General features: G+C 41.1%; 1 protein-coding gene across 1 annotated transcript in view; it reads right to left on the bottom strand.

Annotated features, from left to right (window-relative positions):
• LOC311141976 (zinc finger matrin-type protein 4-like) overlaps positions 1 to 15,323 on the bottom strand; it is a gene marked incomplete at its 5' end in the record, with an annotated part of 135,801 nt that extends 120,478 nt beyond the window's left edge. The window contains one exon of the mRNA XM_084177513.1: positions 15,237 to 15,323. Within this exon, the coding sequence (XP_084033639.1) occupies positions 15,237 to 15,323 (87 nt within the window). The remainder of the gene's footprint in view (positions 1 to 15,236) is intronic.
• Positions 15,324 to 21,494: the final 6,171 nt, after the last annotated feature.

Below are 21,494 nucleotides of genomic sequence, written 5' to 3' on the forward strand. Positions count from 1 at the left end.
AATTCGCAGTCACATAACTGTCACATAAATCAATCCCATCCATTCGAAGAAGCTCATCCAACAACACAGAAAAAAAAAGAAAAAAAACATTTCAGAGGAGGAATTTCAAATATTCAGCTGCTAATTACCTAGTTCAGAGCTGTGTATTGTAGGATAGGCAGGCTCTACACATGCAGGCTGACCATGCTGAGGTCTCTAGTCTAGATCAGAGTTCCAGGGTATGTCCCAAATGGCACCCTATCCTCCTATTTAGTGCACTACTTTTGACCAGAGCCCATAGGTCTCTGGTCAAAAGTAGTGCACTATAAATAGGGAATATGGTGCCATTTGGGACAAACCATCAAAGTGTCCCCTGCACAGTGCACTCTCTCTCCAGGCCAGAGTTGTGTCCCAGCTGAGCTCATTACCATCGGCTGTGTCTAGTGATTCTATTTCTATGGTCTAGGCAGCAGCCATTTGATGGCAGCACATCAGAGCAACACTGAGAGGAGAATCCGGGGTGAGAGGGAAGGGACTGACGAGACATTACATCTAATCAGAGACATTACAAAGCTGTGTACTCTGGTACAGACAACTCCCCAGCTCAAAACTTTGGTGGAGAAAACATCATTTTAAATAGTGTGATAAAACCAGTGTGGTTCTTTCAATGATGCTCAAAGGACAAACGGCAGAAGAAAGCTCACTCTTGAGAAATATACAAAGGCAGGACAGCAAATTGCCATACTGAACACATATCTGTTCTGAGGGAGGTTTGGTTGAAGTGTTATACAAGATGATGTAGCTGTCTGAATTTACATAATGTGCCAGATCTTTTTCCTAACGCACTTCAGTCATGTAGATGATGGGGTTAAAACAGATTACATCCTTTTCATCAAAAATCAATCCAATGTGTTTCACTTTTAAAAAGAAGAGCGAGCTACCACTTCAATTCAAATGAAAGAGAATATTATAGTATTTTAATGATTCCAGATCACTTACATAGGAAAAACCCATCAGCAATAATACATAGGCCTATTTAACAGAAGATTACAACCACGCTTTGTCTAGCAGGGTTGATTATAAATGATCAGCTGCTCATCCATTCCATATGCCATAGTATAACTAATAAAACAGGCAATTCATTATAATAGCGAGCACTATACATGATGGAGGATGGATGAAAGAGATGTGGATAGAGTTACAGCTATAGTATTATGTTTGAATTTAGATACATCCAAGAGAGGATTCAGACAGCAACAGGAACATGATGACATTCTTATGTAATGGTACAGATAACACAGTTAGCAGGTATTTTAGCATCATAGCCATGGTATGTGGCTGATATACACATGGCTGGAATGCTGTTTCAACCAATCAGCATCCAGGATCCAAACTACCCAAAACATTTTAAGGAGATTGGTTATTATCTATCTAAGGAACAGACTCCACCACACACTGTAGCTATGTTTCCATTAACTCGTCCAGTGATTTTTGATTGACATTTAGAAAGTTTGCATAGAAAATAGATGCGACAATTGCCTGCTAGGGTGCGTTTCCATTTAACTATCTTGTGTGTCGATAAAAACAGCTGGATGTAATCAAATCAAATCAAATCAAATCAAATTTTATTGGTCACATGCGCCGAATACAACAGGTGCAGACATTACAGTGAAATGCTTACTTACAGCCCTTAACCAACAGTGCATTTATTTTTAACAAAAAAAGTAAAAATAAAACAACAACAAAAAAAGTGTTGAGAAAAAAAAGAGCAGAAGTAAAATAAAATAATAGTAGGGAGGCTATATATACAGGGGGGTACCGTTGCAGAGTCAATGTGTGGGGGCACCGGCTAGTTGAGGTAGTTGAGGTAATATGTACATGTGGGTAGAGTTAAAATGACGTCACACCTAAGAAAAATAACTTTTTCGCAAAAGCCTACGGCGTTAAATAGAAATTTAGAGGTTGAAGTGTTTCCATTACCCATTTTGTCAAATTGCGCAATAATACATTGGCGACAGCTGTACTGTATAATAATAATAATATAATAATACTGTATGCCCTCCCACCTATCTGTTTCATGTCTCAGGTAGCCCACTAAAGCCAGCATGGATAGAACGCAATAATTGACTAATATTTTCCATATTCTAATAATGATCATGTGCCTAACGTATCGCCACGGATCTAGCGCCCATACACTATCGGCTGCCTAGGATAGTCCATGCCATGGTGAAACTTGCACTCCTGTGGATCTGAAAGAATTGGATGATGAAACTTGCCAGCCAAACAGAAAAGCAAGGCAAAGCATTTCAGTTATTCTTGAAAGTCAGGACAATCCTTGTCCTGAAAAGAAGACCCATTTTGGTCCCGCTTTAAATTATGTTCATCTTATAAAGGCTTCATAAAGCCTTCATAAGCACTACATCAATATGTTATAAAGCATCTATAACCGTATGTCATGCTTTATAAAGGGTTCATAAATGTGGCATAACTGTGTGACATAATCACAAATGTCAAATGTGACGTAACCCACTATGTCGAATATGATATAAACATGTGCTTTATAAAAGGATGACATGTTATGCTGAAGGATGGCATTTAATGTAAAGTGATGTCATTTTAGCCACATTACTCCTAATCTCGTTCCCAGACACTCCCGCCCAAATGCACGGAAGATCTGGTGGACCAACGCATCAAACTTGGCCATCATTAGTTAGGGTTAGGTTTAAAATCAAATTTTAAGAAGATAAATTGTGTAAATTGTGGGCAGGATTTAACCACAATTATGACTTTTTGACTGTGTTAAGTAGTGACGATGACAAATACTTTACTCAGTAAGGTCATTCCTATAGAATTCTATGGTGACTCCCACTAAGGCCAACTTTGAGATGTTAGATCGGGTTCAAGTCCAGGCTCTGGCTGGGCCACTCAAGGACATTCAGAAGCCACTGCTGCATTGTCTTGGCTGTGTGCTTACGGTCGTTGTCCTGTTGGAAGGTGAACCTTCGCCCCAGTCTGTGGACCTGAGCGGTCTGGAGGAGGTTTTCATCAAGGATCTCTCTGTACTTTGCTCCGTTCATCTTTGTCTGACTAGTCTCCCCAGTCCCTGCTGCTGAAAAACATCCCCACAACATTATGCTGCCACCACCATGCTTCACCATAGGGATGGTGCCAGGTTTCCACCAGACGTGATGCTTGGCATTCAGGCCAAAGAGTTCAATCTTGGTTTCATCAGACCAGAGAATCTTGTTTCTAATGGTCTGAGAGTCTTTAGGTGCCTTTTGTCAAACTCCAAGCGGACTGTCATGTGCCTTTTACTGAGGAGTGGCTTCCGTCTGGCCACTACCTTAAAGGCCTGATTGGTGGAGTGCTGCAGAGATGGTTGTCCTTCTGGAAGGTTCTCCCATCTTCACAGAGGAACTCTAGAGCTCTGTCAGAGTGACCATCGGGTTCTTGGTCACCTTCCTGACCAAGGCCCTTCTCCCCCGATTGCTCAGTTTGACCGGGCGGCCAGCTCTAGGAAGAGTCTTGGTGGTTCCAAACTTCTTCCATTTAAGAATTATGGAGGCCACTGTGTTTTTGGGGATCTTCAACGCTGCAGCAATTTTTTGGTACCCTTCCCTAGATCTGTGCCTCGACACAATGCTATCTCAGAGCTCTACGGACAATTCCTTCGACCTCATGGCCTGGTTTTTGCTCTGAGATGTACTGTCAACTATGGGACCTCATATAGACAGTATGAAAAATGTATGCACTCACTAACTGTCAGTCGCTCTGGATAAGAGCGTCTGCTAAAATGACTAAAATTTACAAATGTGTGTGCCTTTCCAAATAATGTCCAATCAATTGAATTTACCACAGGTGGATTCCAATTAAGTTGTAGAAACATCTCAAGGATGCTCAATGGGAACAGGATGCACCTGAGCTCAATTTCGAATCTTATAGCAAAGGGTCTGAATACTTATGTAAATAAGGTATTTATGTTATTTTTTTTTATTTTTTTGGGGGGGGGGGTTTAAATACTGTTTTCGCTTTGTCATTATGCGGTATTGTGTGTAGATTTGTTTTAATCAATTTTGGAATAAGGCTGTAACGAAACAAAATGTGCAAAAAGTCAAGGGGTCTGAATACTTTCTGAAGGCACTGTATTTGGAATACATATTGGCTTAGAGCAAGAACTATTCTGGGTGCCGCAGTAAAAGTATTGTATGGAATACTCAGTAGGGTCTGTAAAATGTATATATGGTGTCATTTCATGGGGCTCTGAATAATACGGAGTGTTGCTGGCCCTTTACTTCCATTGGCGGCCAAATCACTTCACATGTGTGCTTACTGCACTGCAGAAAACCTGCTCACCAAACAAGAGTGCAGGGTATGCTCACTGAATTAAAGGGCAACTACACAAAAAAATCCAAATTTCTTAGATTCCTCCCAGACCTCAAAAGTCATTCCCTGATGTGGTTTAAGCATTGTTGTGAACACAGAAAATTCAATTTTGTTGTTTTTCTATTAAAAAAGTGTGAAAAACTGGGGTAAACCAGACAAAATTGGGCAAATCCTAAACCTGCAAAAGCAAAACACAGAAAATTGAATTTGGGAGAAAAAAACAGAAGTAGGCAAAAAATAAAAACTGATTTTAAAAGGCCCTACCAATGTTTTTTGCTGCGCATGACTGCACTTCAGAATGTGTGTCATCCTGCAGCAAAGCATTTTGGGGGAAGTTGAGGTCAGGTCCAATATTGACTATGTACCAAAGAGGGAAAGAGGTTGGGCCATCCTATTAAATGTTTTAGTGAAATATAATATAGAATTTAGCAGATGCTTTTATCCAAAGCGACTTACAGTCATGTGTGAATAAATTTTTACGTATGGGTGGTCCCGGGAATCGAACCCAATATCCTGGCGTTGCAATGCTCTACCAAGATGCATGACAGGGTTATAAATGCTTTGTGAAGCCTCAATTTAATATGATTCATAAGGCCTTTAATAAGCGGTGCTTCTGCCAACCTTTATAAAGCACAGGTTTATATTTGACATAGTGGGTAAAGTCACATTTGACATTGGTTGTTATGTCCCACAGTTATGCCACATTTATGAACCCTTTATAAATCATGACAAATGGATATAGATGATTTTTAACACATTGATGTAGTGCTTATGAAGGCATTATAATGCTTTATGAAGCCTTTATAAGCTGAACATAATTTAAAGCGGGACCAAAATGGGTCTTCTTTGCAGGACAAGGATTGTCCTGACTTTCAAGAATGCCTGAAATGCCTCGCCTTGCTTTTTTTTTTTTTTTATGTATTTTTTAAATTGTTTTATTTTTATTAATTTTTTTTCAATGGCGGACGGAAGACAGGGTGGTGTGGCAGGTGCCGCTTCTCATTCGAATGCTGTAATTTTATCTAAACCATCAGGTGTACGCCGACCCCAGCTAAGTAACTCATGCAAAGAGTTAAAGCGCAATTATGTGTTTTATCTCCAGTACTCTGCCATGATTGTCAGTTATGTAGCTGCTCTACTGATAATCTCAGTGCGTCCTTGCTGGGATGACACAATCAGTCTACTACCGGAGAATATTAACACCAAACACAAACACATTGGTTCACCGTTCCACGGGAGCGGACAGTACACAGCATACCATAATGTTCTGAATAATGGCCAAGTCTACCTCGCTCCTTATTCTACTGAACCGCTTAGGCGCAACAAACACAAGTCCAACATTTATCGGAAACTGTTAAACTACCTGTTCACTACCCTCCTGCTCTCCGGGGATGTGCAACTCAATCCTGGGCCCAACATCACCGAGCCAGCGATACGCACCGGAGTGGAGGGCGGTGGATGGCCTCGTCCACTGATCGTCGCCGCTGTGGAGGTGGGTGAGTGCTATGGTCCTGTGGTTTCTCTCGACTCACCCGGCTCCAGGATGGATTTTGACTCTTCAAACATACCAAAGTCGCTATATGCGATCCCTGACTCTGCTTCTGGTATGCAAGCTGTTTTAATTAGTTTCCCGCATCCAGTGCAGGCGGGAGGGATTGTTAATTGCGCTACCGAACTGCCCCTAATCAAAACGAACCAAAACGGCCTAAACCCAGCCGTCAGAAAACACAGAACATTTTTTTTTTTTCAATGTGTCAATCACTCTCGAGTCATCTGGGACCCACGAGCTAAGCCCAAGGGACTACTAGGGGGGCACTTGAACATTCGTAGTGTCATTCCAAAAAGTGATCAAATTCAACATCTACTCACAGACTCCAACCTTGACTTTCTCTGCCTCTCAGAGACATGGCTCCATAGAAACTCTCCATCTGCTGCTTTGATTGTGCCTGGCTACAATGTTTTCAGGAGAGACAGGACTGAAGGAAGAGGAGGGGGTGTGATGATTTGTATTAAAGAACATATCCGATGTAAACAAATTGAGTGGTCATGTGATAATGAACTAGAATGTATTGGCCTGAACATTACACTGTCTCCCCAAATGTCTTTTACCCTCATTGGAATGTATAGGCCACCTTCCACCAAAAGTGTGTTTTTTGATCAGTTTAATAACATGCTTAGGGAATGTGATTTTGGGAAAGAGGTCATCTTAATGGGAGATTTTAACATTAATTATGAAGACAAGTGTTGTAGGAAAACCCTCAAACGGATCACTAATACCTTTGACCTTACACAGCTAGTTAAAGGGCCAACCAGGGTGACTTGTTGCTCTAAAACACAGATTGATTTGGTGTTCAGTAATAAACCAGAGAGAGTGACTAAATCATTCAATATGGTTACTGGGCTATCTGATCATAATCTGACACTTATAGCCAGAAAGCTGTCTAAGAGCAGGTTTAACCTCTCTACTGTTAGAAAGCCTGATCAACTAAGAATACCTAAGAGTGAATTAAGCTATTTTGAAAATGCAATTAAGGGAATTAACTGGAATGATCTCTTGTCCTATGCAGACGTGGAAGCTGATAGTCAAGTTTTTCTATCCACAATCCAGACTACATTAAATGGTTTCCTAAAGAAAATCAAATCCAAACCTGGCCAAAAGAGCACTCTTCCTTGGCTAAATGGAGAAATCTGGAAATTGATGAAAGAACGAGATTATTATCAAAAAATAGCCTTAAGATCCAAATTAGAGCATGACAGACGTAGGTTTACCATGTTGAGAAATAAGGTGATGAAAGAAATCAGACAGGCCAAGGCAAACTTTTTTATTAACATAATTGGTGAAGCAAAGGGAAATTCTAAATTGATCTGGGAGAATCTAAAAAAGTTAACAGGGAAATACCATAGTAACACTGCAAAAAGACTAGAAATCATGGTGAATAACAATCTAACACAGGATGCAGTCGAAATAGCAATAGCCTTCAATTCCTACTTTATTGACTCTGTCAGGGTACTGACACAGAACCCCTCCACTGGTTTCTTGGGCTCAGTGCTAGTAAATGATGCTCAACCTGTCTTCATCATAAGGGAGGTTTCTGAGTCAAAGGTAGACAAGGTGATTAGCTCACTAAAGAACTCTAAAGCCAAAGATGTGTTTGGGATGGACTCTACCTTTCTTAAAAACTACAAAGAGTCACTCATTGGCCCCATTACTAAGGTCACCAACACATCTATTGGTCTCGGGGTGTTTCCAAGGGTATGGAAGTCGGCCATAATAACGGCCATCTTTAAATCAGGCGACCCTGCTGATGTGAGTAACTACAGGCCCATTAGTATACTACCTGTGGTGTCAAAGATTGTTGAAAAGTGTGTAGCAGAACAACTGATTGCCCACCTCAACAACAGCCCCTTCACATTACATTCCATGCAGTTTGGCTTCAGAGCTAAACACTCCACAGAAATGGCCAACTGCTTTTTTCTGGAAAATGTGAAGTCCAAGATGGACAAAGGGGGCGTTGTTGGGGCTGTGTTTCTGGACCTAAGGAAGGCTTTTGATACTGTTAACCATGAGATTCTCATCACAAAATTGTCCAAATTCAACTTTTCCCCCGATGCCTTGAGATGGATGAAATCATACCTTGAAGGCAGAACTCAGTGTGTCAGAGTGAGCAATGAGCTGTCGCCCACTCTTAGCTATGATGTGGGTGTGCCCCAAGGGTCAATACTGGGGCCCCTCCTGTTCAGCCTGTACATTAATGATCTGCCTTCTGTCTGTACTGGGTCTGAAGTTCAAATGTATGCAGATGATACAGTGATATATGTGCATGCAAAGAGCAAACAACAAGCTGCACAAGAACTCACTACTGTAATGGTCCAGGTTACAAAGTGGCTCAGTGACTCGTGTTTGCATCTCAATGTGAAAAAAACTGTTTGCATGTTCTTCACAAAGGGGGCAACAGATGCTACTGAGCCAGAAGTCTATGTGTCAGGGGAGAAGCTCCAGGGGGTATCTGATTTTAAGTACCTTGGCATCATACTTGATTCCAACCTCTCTTTTAAAAAGCATGTGAAAAAGGTAATTCAAATAACCAAATTCAACCTAGCTAATTTCCGATTTATACGAAATTGTTTGACTACAGAGGTAGCAAAACTGTACTTCAAATCTATGATACTCCCCCACTTAACATACTGCTTGACTAGTTGGGCCCAAGCTTGCTGTACAACAGTAAGACCTATTCAGTCTGTCTACAAACAGGCTCTCAAAGTGCTTGATAGGAAGCCCAATAGCCATCATCACTGTCACATCCTTAGAAAGCATGAGCTCCTGAGTTGGGAAAATCTTGTGCAATACACCGATGCATGTCTTGTATTCAAGATCCTAAATGGCTTGGCTCCCCCTCCACTCAGTATTTTTGTTAAACAGAAAACCCAAACATATGGCAGCAGATCCACAAGGTCTGCCATGAGAGGTGACTGTGTAGTTCCCCTAAGGAAAAGCACCTTTAGTAAATCCGCTTTTTCTGTGAGAGCTTCCCATGTCTGGAATACACTGCCATCAGACACACATAACTGCACCACATATCACACTTTCACAAAATGCTTGAAGACATGGCTAAAGGTCAATCAGATTTGTGAACATGGTCCCTAGCTGTGTGTTGCCGCTTTCCATGTCTGTTGTCTGTAACTTGTGAGGTGTGGAAACACTTTGTTGCTTTTATGAATTTTGTCTTGCTGCTTTTTGTTCTATGTTGCTCGGTCTGTATGCTACATCTTGTTTGTCCTATGTTGCTATGTCTGTATGCTATGTCTTGTTCTATGTTGTTATTGTCTATATTGTAATTGTTTTTAATAACCTGCCCAGGGACTGCGGTTGAAAATTAGCCGGCTGGCTAAAACCGGCACTTTTACTGAAACGTTGATTAATGTGCACTGTCCCTGTAAAAATAAACTCAAACTCAAACTCAAACTCAAACTCAAAGCATGGGGAATTGCCAGACAGTTTAAATGAAGCTGCAGCTGCTTAGCCTCTACCTACCCGGGTTGACCTGTGAGGATCTTGAGGCCGTTTGTCCAGTACCATCATCAGCATTGTTATTAACCTCCTTAGCAGCAGACAGCTGTCCAGCTGATGCTCCAGGCCAGGACCACTGAGTGGCTTAGGCTGCGTTCTAACTGGCACCCTATTTCATAAATCAGGGTTCCCCAGCTGGGGGGATCACATATATCTCTTTATTATGCGTGGGAATACTTTGGAACAGATTTCCAAAATTAAAATCAATTGGAGTTGATTTGCGGGTGTTTTTACAGTATTTTATGTCCAACAATAAAAAAATTTTTTGCTCCCTATGGGCCCTGGTCAAAAGTAGGGCACTATGGCTGCATTTAAACAGGTTCTGATATGTTTGGTCTTTTGACCAATCAGATCAGCTCTGAATAATATCTGATGTGAAAAGATCTGATGTGAAAAGATCTGATGTGATTGGTCAACACACCAATTAGTGGAAAAAGTATCAGAATTGGGCTGCCTGTCTAAACGCAGTCTATGTAGGGCATAGGGTGCCATGTGGGATGCATACTTAGACATCTCTACCAGTTTTCAGTGGATCTCCCAAGGGAATGAAATAACCAGGCCACATTATATACTGAGGCAGCAGCACACTCAGATACTGGGCATTAAATGGGGTATCTCAGGCCGCTGAGCATTGAATACAGGAATACAATGAATACATAGAATACCAAACACTCATAGACATCACTACCATTGCAGCACTAGGCTGTCCACATCACCAACGAACTATCATGGTCCAAACACACCAAGACAGTCGTGAAGAGGGCACGACAAAGCCTATTCCCCCTCAGGAGACTAAAAAGATTTGGCATGGGTCCTCAGATCCTCAAAAAATTCTACAGCTGCACCATCGAGAGCATCCTGACTGGTTGCATCACCGCCTGGTATGGCAACTGCTTGGCCTCTGACCGCAAGGCACTACAGAGGGTAGTGCGTACGGCCCAGTACATCACTGGGGCAAAGCTCCCTGCCATCCAGGACCTCTATACCAGGCGGTGTCAGAGGAAGGCCCTCAAAATTGTCAAAGACTCCAGTCACCCTAGTCATAGACTGTTCTCTCTGCTACCGCACGGCAAGCGGTACCGGAGTGCCAAGTCTAGGTCCAAAAGACTTCTCAACAGCTTCTACCCCCAAGCCATAAGACTCCTGAACAGCTAATCATGGCTACCCGGACTATTTGCACTGCCCCCCCACCCCATCCTTTTTACGCTGCTGCTACTCTGTTAAGTATTTATGCATAGTCACTTTAACTCTACCCACATGTACATATTACCTCAACTACCTCAACTAGCCGGTGCCCCCGCACATTGACTATGCAACGGTACCCCCCTGTATATATAGCCTCCCTACTGTCACTTTATTCTATTGTATATATAGCCTCCCTACTGTCACTTTATTTTTTACTTCTGCTCTTTTTTCTCAACACTTTTTTGTTGTTGTTTTATTCTTACTTTTTTGTTTAAAATAAATGCACTGTTGGTTAAGGGCTGTAAGTAAGCATTTCACTGTAATGTCTGCACCTGTTGTATTCGGCGCATGTGACCAATAAAATTTGATTTGATTTGATTTGGTGCAGTACTGTCAATCTACATCCAATATTCGAAAGCATTTGCCTTAAGGACAAAGCAGACTGAGTTGACGAACGGTTAAAAGCAGCGGGTGGCCGTTCTATCGCCTCTGACCACAGAACATCTGCTGTCCTTTTCTGTTCATTTCCCGACGATTCTACATGTTGAACACCCAGCAGGTAATCTACAGCACAGGGCTGACGTTCATTATGATTTGTCTTTGTCTTTCATTTAGGTGTAACCCCAGAGCTCTATTTATCTCAATATAAGACTCTGGTGTGGCCTGCCTACTGACAACAGAGCAGTTGGGTGAAAACATGACAGTACAGTCTGGGCAGAGTGCCTACAGTAGACTACACCTCAGCACAATCATCAGACTGGTGTCGGGCCAGTGACAGAGACATTTATGTCAATTGTTTAGTCACTTGAGTGTGTGTGCGTGCCTGTGTGTGTGTGTGTGTGTGTGTGTGTGACACGTTCAATTATGACTCTATTTAATCACTTATATTTTCTCCAGTTACTGTAGATTACTTTTAGATTAAGGTCCATGCGTACAGGGGTGTGTGCTTGGGTTCCGGAAGTCTGATGCTTTTATAGATTTCAAAGTACATCAAGCCTAAATGGATCTCTTCCTACAAAACGCTTGCCTGCTCTTACCCTGATCCACAAAGGAGCACTAATTAGATTAGGCATGCAACAAGCCAAGCTAATCCATATATTGAGCAAGATTTTTAAAACTCTCTCATCCCAGTAACAGCTCATCAATGGGGGCAAAGGGATGCCGTTGTTCATTTACATTTGGAGTGAAATTTCTGAGTATGCAGCTGTAACACCTGGATGGATTATTTATCTCTGGGATCTTTAGCTGGGGGTACCATCAAAGGGCAGAGGACAGGGTGATGTGGAGGTGTTGACATGGGAGCTCTCTCTGTCTCTCTGTCTCTCTCTCTCGTAATACAGTATAATTAGCCTGCTGACAATATCACTTATTTTTTTGTTACATAAGGTGTTCATAAAATATTTAGGATTTATTTTGTTCTCTCTGTGTACAGGCTGTGACTGAAGGGAGGATTTTGAATAACCAACTAAAAATTAGGGACATTTTTACGTAACAAAAGCAAACATTTATTGATGACACTGAAGCACAGAGCTTCAAAGCGCTTTATTTTTAACCCTCACAAATTACTGATGGTAGAGAGGGATCATAAGCTTTTTACCACTTCAAGCTTTTTCCAAAACAGAAACTATATGAAATTGAGAGTCTGAACAAATATATCTGGGGTAGTTAAAGTGAGAGGTCCATCACTTGCAAAAAGTTGTGGGAAGTTGGAGAGCTTGCGTGTGCATAGTATGTGTATTGCATGAGTATTAAGTGGGCCTTCACAGACATATAAAACACCCCAAATACACGTAATATTCTGGAAGAGTCACATAAAGACAACTTTTGAAAAAAACTAGTTCATGTCACTGACAGCAGGCATGCTGCGACAGACAGCACTGTCTTAAGATAATGAAAAACAAAGGACTTGATAGTGCTCTGATGGAGCCACCTTGTGGTTTAGTACAGTGAGCCTCTCCTCAGAGAGTGAGAGCAGCAACATATTACAACTCTGGCAACCGACTGATCAAACTTTGAATCAAGCAGACTGGAGAAAGAAAGAGCCCAGAGAGCGTTTTATTGAAAAACAGCAGTAATGGGAACTGTCAGGCAAGTATGATTAAAACTCCAGATCCTCCATAACAAGTAAATCGACAAGTGGAGGAGTTTTAACTGTAAATGATGTTACAGGGTGCGTCCCAAATGACACACTATTCAATATAGTCCACTACTTTTGACCAGGGCCCATTTTCATGAATTTGAAGCCAGCTTACTGGCTTGTAAATATCCTTTGCTATTGTGATGTTATTTTTTTTAAATATGTGATTTAGTCTGTACTCTGATTTCTGCTAAATTAATTGCCTCTTTAGGACATTAAAGTTGTCTGAATCTGAGGGAATCAGTTTTCCACGTTTATTCAACGTCATCACATTTAATTTGCTTGATGAAATTATGAGGAAACAACGTTGATTCAACCAGTTTTTGCCCAGTGGGATAGGTTAATTGAGGTTTGAATCACACATTGACTCTTGAGGGTGCCCATAAACTGTGGGCTGGAGCAACGCATATTTTAATTTTAAAAAATAGTTAAATGATTGTAAGGCTAATGGGGATGCCATGATCTGTTATGGGTTTTAGGGTTTGCCCAGGACCCCAATAATTCGAACCTTGGCACATAATAAAGACCACTATAATGTCAGAATTGTTGAGAGAGGATGCTTGGACGATATGGGGGCTGTTGCATGCCCCTCAGTTAAAGTGTAGAAACTTCCCTGCAAAAAGAGAAGGACATTTGCTATAATAACATGCCATTTAGCAGACACTTTTATCCAAAGCGACTTACAGTCATGCGTGCATACATTTTTGTGTATGGGTGGTCTCGGGGATCGAACCCACTACCTTGGCGTTACAAGCGACGTGCTCTACCAGCTGAGCTACAGAGGACCACAATGATATACCCAAAGTTACTGTATCAGTCTCAAAATTATGGGCTCTGTATCTCAGATCCCTTTAGAAACCCAAATAAAAGATCAACTTTGATACACAAATTGAAAACCTGCAGCAGAGTCACAGAAGTAAAAAACCATGCAACAAAAGGAGAGGAAAGCTTTCTCTCTAAAGCAAAGATAATATTAATGTAGTAAAGATAAAGATAATCTAGACACCACCTGGTGAACACACTTCAAAGGCTTGCACTAGGATTTAATATGCAACAATTCCAGATTAACAATTGATGCCTTGGCGTTGAACTTCTATAAATAAACACTTTAGGATTTCCATAGCATATCTAATTAAAATGCTATTTCAAAGCCCTTCCTAGGGTTATTTTTATTTTATTTTTTTCCTTTATTTAACCAGGTAGTCCAGTTGAGAACAAGTTCTCATTTACAACTGCGACCTGGCCAAGATAAACCAAAGCAGTGCGATAAAAACAACAACAACACAGACATAATAAAACACCTCACTGGAGGGAAGTCAGGATTGTTCAGTAAAGGAAATACGTGTTTTTTTTAATGAAAACTATTAAATAGGACTCTATAGCAAGTACAAGTTGTTGAGGTGAATTTGGCGCGCCAAAATCAGAGGCAGAGGGCGCATTGCGCGCATCCATCCATGCATGGTTGCCTGTCAAATTGGGCACAGATAGCTACGAGGTAAACACAGATAGCTATGAGGTAAATACCATTCCGGTTTTGGTTTGGTGTAGCTTTTTGAGAGTTTATGAGGATAATGTCATGGGAAAATACATGACAAATGCCAAAGCTAATCTTCAATTGCTGTAGTCACAATCCAATGGCTGGATACACAACAATAATCAAGAAAGCCACACGCCAACTTCTCAAATCCCATGCATTGTGCTGAACAGTGTGCAAATTTAAAACCAAACAAATGCACACAAATGCCTACTATATTGCCTATATTACAGTAGCCTATGACAGGTGAGTTCAACTCACTCCAACTGGATGAACTATTGGAATCCCATTAATGGCATTTATGAAGGCTCATCTTGACTAAATTATCATAAATATAATGTAGCAAAAAACATAGTCTATGTAAAAGGTCAGTGTGAATAAAATAGCCATGGGGTGGATAGCCTAATAAATGAGATGAGGAATTGTTTTGCCTCGGATGCCTTCCCATCCCACTTTCTAAGCACATTGAGACGCAAAATGATCATCGCGAAAAGTCTGAACCATCGATTTAAATTTCAAACTCAAATAAGTCTGCATCATATCACACGGAGTGTTTATGAAACCGCTGAATGAGATTCGCGATTTAAGCGCGCAATTCAGCATGATGACCTCCGCATCAGGCTACCCGGTACTTCCAAACACAGTGTCATGAATTCATCATCACATAGCCTAGATGGAGGAGAGGAGGACACTGTTTCTCGTTACGCTGGCTCATGTGCACATCGAAAATCTTCAGGCATTGTCAAAAAGGATGCTGATATTGCACGCAGCGCAGCGGGCATGCAAAACTGATCACGAAAGAGCTAAAAACATTAAAGACAGTCCTAGTTTTACAGTCTCTTTCTCTGTCTATTGAGATTGAAAGCGATCTTAGTTTGGTAACCGATGTAAGTAAAACGGAAATCAAATCACACATAGGCTAAGTAGCCTAATGCATGTCTGAGATGTACCTGTAACTCCAAACTGTAACCCTGGTACAAGTGTGTCGGGAACACCGTCAGTTGATGTTGCACTTGTAGGGAAACTGTGTAATCCATTGACCAGATCAGCGAAACGTGTGTACAAAGCAGAAGACGCTTCCACAGCTGTTTGCAGTACTATGCTGTAGTACAACCGTCAACTGTTCTCCGCCCCGCTTCTTCCTCATTGGTCGTTTGGCAGTAGTAGTCCAGCCAGAAGCCTACTTGTGCAGAGACAGGGCCGGCCTACAGAACGGGCAGACAGGGCACGTGCCCCGGGGTCCCCTTTACATTTTTACATTTTAGTCATTTTAGCAGAAGCTCTTATCCAGAGCGACTTACAGTTAGGGCATACATTTTCATACTTTATAATAAGCATTGCATGCGTCTATAATCGCATTTGCCTAGTGGCATACAGTTGAGCAGACACGTTTTTAGGATTTCCAGTTGCACCCAGACCCCTGTTGCAGGGTTTCATGTCATTTACATGATAGAGCACATTAGCAGAATATTTTTTTATTCCACACAAATGGCCAAATGCAGGCTTCTACTGTGCAACTCGCTATTCAGGTAGGATGCAATTTCTGAACTTCATAAATTTTTTTGTATTAATAATAATTAGTTTTATCATTATTATTAATGTATATCATTGTTATTATTGTAGGCCTATTTATTCATCTAAACCAGTTCTTTAAATTTGCAAAATGTGTTTTGTTTCATTCTGTTGAGACATTTACATTGGATAAATTAAGTTTGATCTGTCTTTTTAATTGTGTGGTCCATATTTAGTTTAAGATAGGTTATAAGTGGGCCTTTTGTAAAATAAATATCATTAGCCTATACTGTCATTTGTTGGGTACGGTAGGCACTAGCCATTATTGGTAATTGCGCAATATAGCCTAATCAAAACTTTTGTGAAGGTTTAAACCAGTTCGCAAGTGTTTTGTTTCCTTCTGTTGAACTATTTTCTTTGGCCAAATTCAGTTCCAACAGTAATGTGTTTGCTGCAATTTAATATCATGCTCTTATTTTCACTATAAACAAAGGCTTGACTTACTTTTGTATATTACCCTAATAAAGTTTAGAAACTTTTGTGAACATTTGGTTTGGTGTGACTATTAGCCTATTATACTGCAGGCCTATGATATGAAGTCAGTGCGCACTTGCGCTCCAACTGATTCCGACAGTTGAACTTGAGGTGAGGAAGAATGTTTTAGGCCTGCCAGAGTTACTCCTTTAATCTAACAGTATAATGCTTATCTTTATAAAAATATTTTGATAGAAAAATAACGAATTAGCCTCTTTCCGTATGGCTATATCTGTATAGCAGATGCAGTAGTCTATCTGACAATGATAAAGAAATGCATGTTGGTGTTGTAGCATGCCGCCGGCATATCTTTATCTCTCTCACTCTCTCTGGGGATAAGCCTAAGCTTCTCTTTCTTTATATATATATTTTTAATATTAATATCATACAGTGGATGCCTAAGCCTATAGGCCTATGCATGCAATGCCCTGATGCATTTAGTGCTAAAATCTCTGATAGCTGAACCGTCAGGTGGAACATTTGAGTTTTAGAAAAGTAAAAACTATTAAAACAATAGGCTGTAAAGTTTTGCATATGCTACACATCGAAACACAAGGAATAGTGTTTTTGTAATTTGTTAAAAGCTGTTTTTAAGGACATGTAAATTATTGGCTCATTTGGCCAATATCCCTCATTTATTGATGGCGCTGGCTGCGTGGGTGGACACCTTAATGTGTTATGCACCTAATGCATATGGATGATAGGTACATTTCTCAAATGTCCGCTAAATTAAAATCTTCCCAGTCACTTGTCCGGCGCCAAATTTTCCTGTCAGAGTGGGATGTCCTTCAATCTGGAAAAAGCAGAGACAAGGGGGGGAGAAATTAACCTCACTGCTCACAGCTACTTTTATTAATGTGCATAAATAAATGTTATACTTACATTTCGCTAAGTTATTTCTTATTCTTCTGGAAAATGTTACCCAAGCGGGGACTTCTGTGCGCCATTAATTCCGATTGTTTTTATGGGATAGCCTCCCCGGGCGAAGGACACATGGGATTGGGACATGCCAATTTTGACATCCATCCTAGACATTCCGCCAGCTCATGTCTCGTTAAACCATCAATACACACTAAATTCACCCGCACAGCTGATCTCAATTGCAACCATTATTGGTCACCTCATTACCGCTCACTAAAAGATGCTTGCAACCAAGGTCTTTCAAGATATGTTTGCCCTCAGGTTGGTATTTTCATCGCATCAATTTAGTCCTTTTTGAACAGACTAATGGTGATTTATCCATTTGACAACCATTCCATACAATCAAAATTAAGTATTTCCTTTTTTACCAATGGCAAATCAAGTGTGAAAATTTAGCTGACACTTTGTATGAATGGAAACTAATGTTGGTGTAGCCTAAAAACTGTTATTATTTTATTCGTTTTATATTAATGTTATCCAAAACAGTCTGATGTGGTCATTTCTTATTATGATCAGGGGTTAAATAACCCTGGACTGTCCATATTTGAAATGTGTAACTACTCAAGTCAATCTGGCCAATGCCAGAAGGGCATGGGCCAGAATCGAACCCACGCCAACACGGTAGACCTATATGTGGGTGCTGCAGGCAGCGGCACTAACTGCCAGGCCACGATTGAACGCAATTTTGAGTTTATTCGTAACCTTAGGATAAACTAGACACTTGTATGTTGTAGTCTATTGGAGACCAATATCAATCTTGTGCTATTGAGCTATATAAAACTTGTTGATGATTATGGCTCAATTTCGGATACATTTCTGTATATTTGAATGTTGCATTAATAGGACCTAGGCCTAGCATTTGAGCGAGCAAGTGAGAACATAATTTTGATAGCAAACCCTAATCCCAATAACTCGACTGCCCCCGCATGGAGAGAAAAAGAACTGCTCATGTTCAGCCACTCACAAGGCTCATTTGAATTTCCTGATGCATCAGGAAAATTCTCTGCAACATAAGGGTGATCAAGTTAAGATCCGACATCTCTAGGTGCAAAGATTACCAACACATTCACATCCAGACATCGCAATATTACATTTCAATAAATAAAACCATTATGGGGTTCCTTGAGGAAACTACTATACAAAATACACAAAAGGCTTCCCTGAATCCATGTACAGTTGAAGTCGGAAGTTTACATACACCTTAGCCAAATACATTTCAACTCAGTTTTTCACAAATCCTGACATTTAATTCCACTAAAAATTTAAATTGTTTAACTTGGGTCAAACGTTTCGGGTAGCCGTACATGTCTGGCTTTTTTGTGGCGGTTTTGGAGCAGTGGCTTATAATAATAATATGCCATTTAGCAGATGCTTTTATCCAAAGCGACTTAAAGTCATGCGTGTATACATTTTTTTTGTGTATGGATGGTCCCGGGGATCGAACCCACTACCTTGGCGTTACAAGCACCGTGCTCTACCAGCTGAGCTACAGAGGACCACGGCTTCTTCCTTGCTGAGCGGCCTTTCAGGTTATGTCGATATAGGACTTGTTTTACTGTGGATTTAGATACTTTTGTACCTGTTTCCTCCAGCATCTTCACAAGGTCCTTTGCTGTTGTTCTAGGATTGATTTGCACTTTTCACACCAAACTACGTTCATCTCTAGGAGACAGAACGTGGTCCCATGGTGTTTATACTTGCGTACTATTGTTTGTACAGATGAACGTGGTACCTTCAGGCGTTTGGAAATTGCTCCCAAGAATGAACCAGACTTGTGGAGGTCTACAATTGTTTTTCTGAGGTATTGGCTGATTTCTTTTGATTTTCCCATGATGTCAAGCAAAGAGGCACTGAGTTTGAAGGTAGGCCTTGAAACACATCCACAGTTACACTTCCAATTGACTCAAATGATGTCAATTAGCCTATCAGAAGCTTCTAAAGCCATGACATCATTTTCTGGAAATTTCCAAGCTGTTTATAGGCACAGTCAACTTAGTGTATGTAAACTTCTGGAATTGTGATACAGTCAATTATAAGTGAAATAATATGTCTGTAAACAATTGTTGGAAAAATGACTTGTGTCATGCACAAAGTAGATGTCCTAACCGAATTGCCAAAACTATAGTTTGTTAACAAGACATTTGTGTAGTGGGAGAAAAAATAGTTTTAATGACTCCAACCTAAGTGTATGTAAACTTCCGACTTCAAATGTATACATCCCAAATGGCACCTTATTCCCTTTATAGTGCACTACTTTTGACCAGGGCTCTGGTCAAAAGTAGTGCACTATATGGGAAATAGAGTGCCATTTAGGATACAAGCCCTGTTACAGTGGAGATTTTCACTCGGTCATCATTAGGGAGCACTTAACTACACAGAGAAAGAAGCAGATGGGTCTATGGCAGGCTGATGTCAGTAAACATAAAAGAAACACACAACAACAAGAACATGGGGCACTTTGTTGTCACAGGCTGCCATGTCACTCCGCATTCAGAGTTGCTCTGTGTGGCTGAGTCTGACACACTGTTTTGGTTTATGCCATTTTTGCATGAATGGCCACAAGAAAGGAGTGAATGTCACCATCACTCAATCCCTGCCTAGTAGCCCGTGGCAACCACTGCCACCCAACTCACTGTAACCCTGAGAGGAAGGGGAGAATCCCAGCTGTAAGACTCTGCCTGGACAGAAATTCTGTCTTCCAACACTGTGTGTTTTACATGAAAAAGGAAAATCATCTGTACTTCTCTCGGATAGTAATAGTAGTTCATAAGATAAGATGTTTATCGGTTTCCAGGCATTTTTGGATGGTCTATATCCTACAAGTTTAGCCTCCATTTTTTCATGAATACTGTTTGTTTTACATTGAGGAGAGACTGCAAGAGGAGGACCTAGGTATTTTGTGTCAATTTGGGTGCAGGAATCAAACATTGTGGAGCACAGCAATATTATGTGTGCGGGCATCTCATTCCTTTATCTCAGTATTATATATTTTTTGCCCAGCACCAATATTCTAAATTTTAGGATGTGGAAATCACCCTCTTTCTCTTCCTTTACCCATAATATTGTAGCCCAGGGGAGCCCCAACGCTCATTATATCAAAATCAGAGCAACCTCCATATTTGTTTGTGACATTCTCTTTAGCACCAGCAGCCCTGAGTTCTCAGGAGGGGGTACATATCATGCAAAATATTCAGCTCCCTACCAACGAATAGTGTTAGATTTTTATTGGAAAACATTGTTCCATTTGCCTTGGTAAATTGTGTTATGTCTGTTTGATATATTACCCTCAGAAATATATCAAGAATGGACAAAACAAACTGTGCTGACCGAACCATAACAAAGTGACATTATAATTCAAATATAGGAGGCACTTGTATTCCCTCCCCCACCTTCGCTAAAAGAGAGAGAATGAAGAGAGACAGAGAGAGCCTGAGCGCGAGAGAGAGGGGGAGGCAGGACTTTGGGAATAGCTTGACAGTGAGAGAAGTGACAGTGCATGACAGATGAAATATGAGTTCTACTGATGCAGTAACAGGGGAATATGGGCAGTAGGTTTTAGAAACATCAACTTTTGCCCTTATTCCTTCAACAACAGGTCTGCCTGGATACAGTCAAAATCATTTCACCTCTCATACATCAGTGAATGGCTCACTTTGCATTCGACCTCGAAGCGTTTAAAAAAAAAAAAATCCACCCCTTTTTCTAGTTACAGTCTTGTCCCATCGCTGCAACTCCCGAAGGTCGAGAGCCATGCGTCCTCTGAAACACGACCCCGCCAAGCCGTACTGCACGCTTAACCCGGACGCCAGCCGCACCAATGTCTCGGAGGAAACACAGTACAACTAGCGACCGTGTCCACCTGCATGCGCCCGGCCCGCCACAGGAGTCACTAGAGCGCGATGGGACAAGGACATCCCGGCCGGCCAAACCCTCCCCTAACCCGGTCGCCTCATGGGTCTCCCGGTAGCGGCCGGCTGCAACACAGCCTGGGATCGAACCTGGATCTGTAGTGACGTCTCAAGCACTGCAGTGCCTTAGACCGCTGCGCCACTCTTGAAGCGTTTACCTCCGCTATGTAGAAAAGGCCTCTCTTCTCGGTATGTTTTAAGGTAGTGTTTCCTTGTTTATGTGAAACGCAGGATGCAGCCATCAATCATATTGTATGTAATTTAATTTCTCAACACACCAACATTATAAAAAGTTTGAGAGACCATGAAAGTCAATGGTTCCTTCATTTAAAA

The sequence above is a fragment of the Coregonus lavaretus genome (genome assembly GCF_964263955.1).
Source record: "Coregonus lavaretus genome assembly, chromosome: 14".
NCBI classification, from domain to species: domain Eukaryota; kingdom Metazoa; phylum Chordata; class Actinopteri; order Salmoniformes; family Salmonidae; genus Coregonus; species Coregonus lavaretus.